The following is a 7411-nucleotide window of genomic DNA, read 5'->3' on the forward strand; positions in this document are numbered from 1 at the left end:
TTTGCCCAAAATGACCAATAACCCCTCCACATTTTATAATGAAATACACATGAATGAAATTTACTTCTAAATTATGTTCAGTTTTGTGAACTAAAATACATATATTCATAGGCTTTCCTTTTCTACAATAATAGTCACTACTTTTTTCTTTATTTATTTATTTTTGGTTGGGGGTTGGGGGTGGTTGGAGGTTCTAAAATAATAGTTTTGTTCATTACAAATAATAAATGTTTCTAATGTTGCGAAAATTGTACCACTTAATGGAAGAATGGACGTGGAAGTGGAACTTATGAACTCTCATTGGTTCATTTGCTCTCGGTATCACCCTTGACGGGAGGAGCTCTGTAATATGCTGGTATAGTTGCTGGGAAAAACATCTGCCGCAGTCCTTCTGCCTTGATTATGGGAAATATAATACCTGATGCACTCTATAAAACAAAATATACTTGCTTAGTCCCAAATGTTCATGTGCAGAGTTTTCAAGTTGCTGTACTAGTAAAATGCTAATAATTTGAAAGCCAAGGTGAATAAAACTACTGCTGTTATAAATGGAAAAGATGGGACCATGCTTACCGAAATCAATCTAGCTCCAATCCACATTCGTTTGGGTGATGGAAATGGAAATAGAAGGCGACCAACACCATATATAGCCACAGCGAAAAAATGGAGAACTAAACTTAAAGGGCGAGGATTTAGACCAGAAAGTAAGGCCACTGGTCCTGTTGAACAAGTACCCCCAAGGCTTAGATAGTCAAAACATGCTTGGCGCATCTCCTTCCTTGCCTGATCAGGAGAGGCAGAGAATACCTTGTACAAGGCATCTGCTAATGTGTTTATTGTAGATGCCACAGGCTGCAAAACCAATATACAACAAATATAATCAGTACAAGATCTGTATATTCAAAAGCAGTCACTAGAGACATATTAGCAAGCATGAAATGATTAAATTTGCTTATTTACCTACACTGAAGCAAGCTGTCTAAAGCAGATGCTTACCTTGCGCAAAGTGTAAAAGGACTCGAGATATTTGCACAATGAATCTGCATTGTTTAAGTCTCGCAATGGACTGAGAAGTTCCTGTAGAACAACAATATCAGATAGAGCTACAGTCATTCCTCCGCCAGTCAAAGGATGACGCATGTTGAAAGCATCACCCAGTAGAAGAGCTCCCGGAGTAGGATGTGGATTGGCAGGCATACTTCTGTTTGGCATGGTTCTAATGTTTCCTTTATCAACAGCTGATATGAAGGCTTCTTGAATTTGGGGTGGTATCTGAAATAGACATCATTTGTCAATCCAGCAAAATTACAAGCAGACTCAAGGAAACAAGGAAAGAAATATGAGCCCTTCAAACGAGCAGTTTTTGCTTTTTATGTAGACAAAGTTTAGAACACAGATTCTAACAAGAAATAAGTAATATTTCTATTCACATAGCCTGTTATTAGGTCCCTAATTTTGTCCATCTCTGCAATGTATATCATGAATTTTAATGAATTTATGCAACGGATTTCTGATTTATCAGAAATTTGAGAAGAGAAATTGTAAGAAAGATTGAAAAACTATTGAAGGGAGTTTACCTGTGGTGCCACCACAGTCTTCAAGTACTTGGCCATCTCACCATTAGCAACAGAAGGCACCTTTTGACCAGGCACATCAACCAAACAGCGAACCTCAGTGCTACTTATTGGATAAAACAAAATCGGAGAAGGATCAGCTAAAATAACATGCCCATGATTTGCATAAGGGAGTTGACAGTTCTCCAAAACTAAACCTACAAAACAAGAAGGCACTTGCACCTGTACACAAAATTGATACAAAATCTATCATTACATGTTGGAATTCAAGAGTGAAAAGCAAGTGAAACTTCAATATAAGAAGACAACACCACCTTAGGCTCACACAGATTGCGCCGCAAATTCGAGAAGCAGCCATCACAAACAATTGTTAGAGGAGCATAAGCTTTGTGTTCTTCACCATCCTTTGTTTTGTATTGAACCCCTTTAATTGTCCCATCTTCTTCGATCAAGGATGTCACAGTACCTTGCTCTAACTGAACACTGTTACAGAAACGGAAAACATACAAGATCTCATTACTCATTAGCAGCATGTAACAAGCTAATAAACACATGAATGAATAAAAGAGCCAGAGCATACTTGGGAAGAGTAGCAGCTTTTTCTCTCATTCTTTGTATAAAACGCCCATTGTGGAAACTCCTCCCAGCTACATCTGCATGAAACTTCTCCAAAGGATATGAAAGACTGGTGTTCTTCCCATCCTTGAAAAGAGCATATCCTAGTATTCTCTGAGCGTCAATTTCCTCCACACAATCTGAAACCAAATTCAAAATACATGTAATAATCACATCATAGCCTAAACATTATACACATAAACCATTGGTTCAAAAAGTACAGAAACATACCTTCAAGACCCAATTCTACCAGCTTCAGATACCCCCCTGGCTGAAGAAGCTCACCCACAATTCTATCTGGCTCGGTCAAATCTCTTTCAATTACACGAACTCTCCTTCCATCCTGCGATTAGTACTAAGGCATGCTCAGTTGATAAAATTTAAACCAAATCCTGTTGTAAAGAGGTATCTAAAAACACATTTACTAAACAAAACCAAGTTCATGACATCAAACTTGTTTTGTTCTTTCATATTCTTTGTATTATTGCAATCCTGAAACTCTCTTAGATTATCATAAGATACTATAACATTTTCCATGGACGCAGAGAGTTTTGGAGTTTTGAAGATGCTAACATTTTTACAAATTTCTGACATGTTTATATATTTGTGGCTTCAACCATTAGAAAGACAGCAGCTTCAGCCTCAAATTATCATTATTCACGCATATCCAAACTTTCTTGGGACAAAAAAAAAAAAAAAACTCAAAGAGGAGTCTCAAAAACGAAAATTGAAGGAAGACCCTGCAAATGTCAATGTCTTCGTCGAAAAGAAAATGAGAAGAGATGAGATGATAACCTTGCCGAGAGTGCACGCGAGAGCGGAGCCAGCAACGCCAGCACCGACAATTAAAACGTCGGTATCAGACCCCGGAACGGCCCTGGAATCTCTTTCGTCACCGGAGATCCTGGCTTCTTGACGACTCAAAAGGGTCTGGGTGGCCGTCGTCTTGTTCTTCTCGACACCCGCATTACGGCGACGTAGAACGCAGAGAGCCAAAAAACCCAAAAAGGAGGCAAGGAAAGTCCAGAAAACGTAGGGATCGAGGGGCACCATCTTGGGCGGAAGCAAAAAACGATACCCAGAAGAAGAAGAAAGAAGAGGAGAATGTGGGGATAGAAGGGTGATGTTGGTTGTGTGATGATGGTGGATTAATTGGATGGAGGAGAGGAGGGTGAGGGTGGTCGCTGGTCCCTGGTCCTTGGAGGTGGAGGAAGATTTATGGAGGAAGAAGAGAGGGGTTTTAGGGAGGTGAGTTGCTGGAAATGGCTGTGAATGGAAATGAAAATGTGGATGTGATTGAGTTGGAAAATGGGATCTAACACCGAAGACAAGATGTGGTTGTTTAATTACTACCATTACCATAACATCATGAATTCATATTCTTATGCTAAGCTTCTCTCTCTCCTCTCTCCTCTCTCCCCTCTCCCCTCTCCCCTCTCTCCTCTCTCCCCTCTCCCTCCCTCCCTCCCACGGTGAACAAATATAAACTTTTCTCTTTTATTTTCATTTCACAACACGTAACTTTGATTAAATAATTGTTTCTGTCGCTTTCAAAAAAAAAATTAAATTAAATTATGTCTCCAAATATTTTAATTCCTTCAAAATTTATTTCCATTGAAATTATTAAATTTAAAAATTTCTATTTAATTCAGCTTAATTTCATTATGGCAACAATTATTCATGTATTAAATAGTGTCTTTCAAATTTTAATATCTATTAAATTATACTTTTGAATTTCAACATATACTCAATCATACTCTCTCAACTTTTATCTACGTTAGTCTTTCATTAATAAAAGTAGACAAAAATTCTTGAATCTAGCAATTTCAATAATTCATAAAGAAATATTTTTTTTTAGAAAATAATCTCAAAAAATACCATCCAAGAGCAACGAGCTCAAAAGAGTCGAAAGCTAAGAGAATTCATTTAAAATAGTATCAGCCAAATTAAAGTTTCGAATACAAAAATGGATAATTAGGCCACCAAACTGTACTTGCAATAACTATTAAAGCAAACTTAGCTACATTATTCTAAAACAATGACTAAAACTCACAACATTGAAATGAGAACATAAAATTCTAATATCGTCAAGAATTAAACCCATAGAAAAATCTAAAGATAACAAATTATTAAAACTTTGGCAATCGGAGTCGAGTTGAATTTGGTTGAGACTGAGTGTAATGCATTGAGACATGGCATTTCGAATTACAAGTGCCTTTGTAATTTTAGGGACAATAATGTCAGGCACCTTCCAAGCGGCAGAAGCAAATACATCATCATTAGAATTTTGAATCACCATGCCTAGGCCCCCCACTACACCTACCAAATCGATAGTTGCGTCCGAGTTAACTTTGAACAACCCATGGAGAGGAGGGACCACGACATCGGAATTCAACAGCTGAACTTCGAAGATGGTTAATGCAACACTGTTGTTATCAGTGTGGTAGGCAAGGAGATAGTCGGCTGCCCAAGGACCAACAAGTTCCGGCGGCAACAACTTTTGTTCATGGACTTTCTTGTTACGTCGGTACCAAATTCTTCACCAAGTGGTGAGGATCCATTCAATTTCATGGAGAGGGAGATGTTGAATAAAAATGCAAATGAAATTATAAATGCCACTCACAATGACAAATATGTCACCAAGATTGAAAGAGTAAAATTTTGAAACTTGCACAAGTTGGCTAGATCCCCAAAGAGCATGATGAGTTATTTCTAAATGTGTAGAACACATTGGGCAAATATTGTCATTAAGGAAGTCATGTCTTTGAAGATTAATCATAATAGGGATCCAACTACATGATAATATTCAAGTAAACTTTTTACCTTAGGGGTTAAATTAAGAAGAAGCGATGGACTCAGTTACATCACGAATAGCTTGCCAATAAACACTTTTTACTGAATAAAACTCATGCTTCTCAAGACACCACACAAGTTTATTTGGAGTATCTCCCAAAGGCCTAGATATAGACAAAATGGTTGGAGTCTCCTCACTAGAAAAAGTTCCAAGTTAACGATATGAAAAGTTAAAAAAAATATATATAATTTGGTACATATAAATATTTTAGAAAAAAATCTTAATTTGCATTTACAAAATTGTTAAAAGGTAATAATAGTTTAAGAAAAAGGGGGGATAATAATACTCTAATACCTATATTGAGTTGGTATTATTATTTGTGTAATTTAAGGTTGGTTTTAACATTTTTTTTAAACAAAAATTAATCATTATTATAAAAACTAATTAATTGCAAAGCCCCACTTGGTTTGTATTAGTGGCCAATAATATTGCTCATTTATTAATGACAATGACAAAAAGAAAAGGATAGTTTTACACAAAATACTTAAAAGAAAAATTATATATATATCAATTATTTTTATGTTTTTACGAATTTTAATTTTAATAAATTTTTAGTTGTATTTTTTATTTAGAAAAATAATACTATTTTTACATTAATTTCATATAGCAACAATGTGAGAATAATTGAAAAACAATCGTTCATTTTTTTAAGAAAAATGTTAAAAAAAAATTATAGATCCATATTTTTGTAAATATGAACTTAGTAGTTATATAACATGAATTCTATTATAGTCTGAAAATGTATGTCATGTCAACAATAAGATTTTGACATTTAGTTGTATGTGTACTTTTTTTTTAATACATGTATAATTAACTAGTTCGAACCTTTATTTATATTGGTTTGGCTTAATGTTTGTACTTAGTTGGAGAAAATTCTCTTTTATTTTATCTGTTCTTATAAATTATAAATGACTCTTTAAATTTATAATAATAGATTTTTTTTAAAAAATAAAATAAAATAAATAACCTTATTTACATGATAAATTATACAAAAAAAAAAAAACCCCAAAAATAAAACAATTAAAAAATTATAAAAAATTACTTACTGACAATAAAATTTAAATAATTTATTATACTTATATCTGTATTTTTTATACACCATGTAGAAAAAACTATTTGAATCTTATTAAATCATTCAGAGTTTTTTTAAAAAAATATTACAAAATATATTAAGTAATCATAATATACATCCTTATATTATAAATATATATATATATATATATATATAATTAAGATTTGTATTAAATTCGTCTGCATCGTTAGCCCTTCATAGTTAATTACTAATGATGGAAGACACTATTGCAACAAAAAAAAAAGTTGAGAGGCCAATTTGCTAAAAAAAAAAAATTAGAGATCAATTTAACAAAATTTATATATATTTAGTTATTTGATTTTTTTTATTATTTGCACTCCACCAAATTATAAATACACCCTATTATTAAAAAAATATATAAACTTAAATAATTTTTAAAAATTACTCTTGATATTTTTTTAAAATTTTTTTCTCACATTATTTTATGTTAATTTTAATACTTATTTTAATTTTATTTTCATAATTTTTTCTAACTCATGTATATATTTTTTTTATTTTTTACTAAGAAAATTTCATAAAAAATTTTATTTTAATTTTTTTGTCATATTATTTAAAATATAATTTAATTTTATTTGATAGGTATATTTTTTAAGTTTATGAATTGGAAGAAAAAAGTTAAAAAAAATTAGTATAACTAAAGATATAAATTTTATATTAAATTAAAATTATTAAAATGGGGTGCCTTTAGAAAATTTTGGGGTGTAAATAAAATTTCCCTTGTTAGAATATGCCCCCTATACCTAAATTATAAAATTACCCCTCTCAAAATCCTACACCCATTCTCTCTCCTTCCCTCTATTCTCTCTGTTCGTCCCAACCCAACTGTCCCAACCCAGCCCTCCCAACCCCAGCTAAAACCCCAAACGCTGGCCACACACGCACGGATGAGACCCACCGACCCACGGCGCTCCCCCACCGACCATCGAAGCACCACCACCAACCCACGATACCCACGGCGCACCACCACCAACCCACGATACCCACGACGCACCACCACCGAAGCACCACCACCATTTTTTATTTGTTTTTATTGACTTTGTTTGTGATTTTAGTGTTAAAGATAGATTTTGTTAGATTTAGGGATAGATTTAGGTTTTAAAATCTCAGATCTGTGATTTTGGGCAAGGTCCGATGGGGTTCGATAGGGTCGAATGAAACTGTGAGTTTGCGAGGTAGGAGACGTAGGTCCGATGGGGGGGGGGGGGCTGATGGATTCGATATAAGCTCTGATGGGGTGGTCTGATGGGTTCGATGGGGGGGGGGGGGGTCCGATGG

At 34.2% G+C, this 7411-nt stretch overlaps 1 protein-coding gene across 1 annotated transcript; it reads right to left on the reverse strand.

Annotated features, from left to right (window-relative positions):
* On the reverse strand, nt 1-3728 carry LOC133037354 (squalene epoxidase 3-like). Its single transcript, XM_061114404.1, has 8 exons — nt 2985-3728; nt 2421-2532; nt 2155-2329; nt 1889-2057; nt 1578-1796; nt 997-1272; nt 574-852; nt 1-428 (listed from the first exon to the last, which is right to left on the reverse strand). Exons 1-8 carry the CDS (start codon nt 3549-3551, stop codon nt 306-308), a joined length of 1920 nt encoding a protein of 639 aa, XP_060970387.1. The 5' UTR covers nt 3552-3728; the 3' UTR covers nt 1-305.
* Nucleotides 3729-7411: the final 3683 nt, after the last annotated feature.

This window comes from Cannabis sativa, chromosome 4, assembly GCF_029168945.1.
Source record: "Cannabis sativa cultivar Pink pepper isolate KNU-18-1 chromosome 4, ASM2916894v1, whole genome shotgun sequence".
In the NCBI taxonomy this organism is placed as follows: domain Eukaryota; kingdom Viridiplantae; phylum Streptophyta; class Magnoliopsida; order Rosales; family Cannabaceae; genus Cannabis; species Cannabis sativa.

Bases quoted from the DNA above. Each gene is read 5' to 3' on its own strand.
- LOC133037354 (XM_061114404.1), bottom strand. From the start codon at position 3,551: ATGGTAATGGTAGTAATTAAACAACCACATCTTGTCTTCGGTGTTAGA. The intron at 2,533-2,984 runs GTTATCATCTCA...TACTAATCGCAG, and splicing joins TCGCGTGCACTCTCGGCAAG to GATGGAAGGAGAGTTCGTGT. The intron at 2,330-2,420 runs GTATGTTTCTGT...ATTTGGTTTCAG, and splicing joins GGTAGAATTGGGTCTTGAAG to ATTGTGTGGAGGAAATTGAC.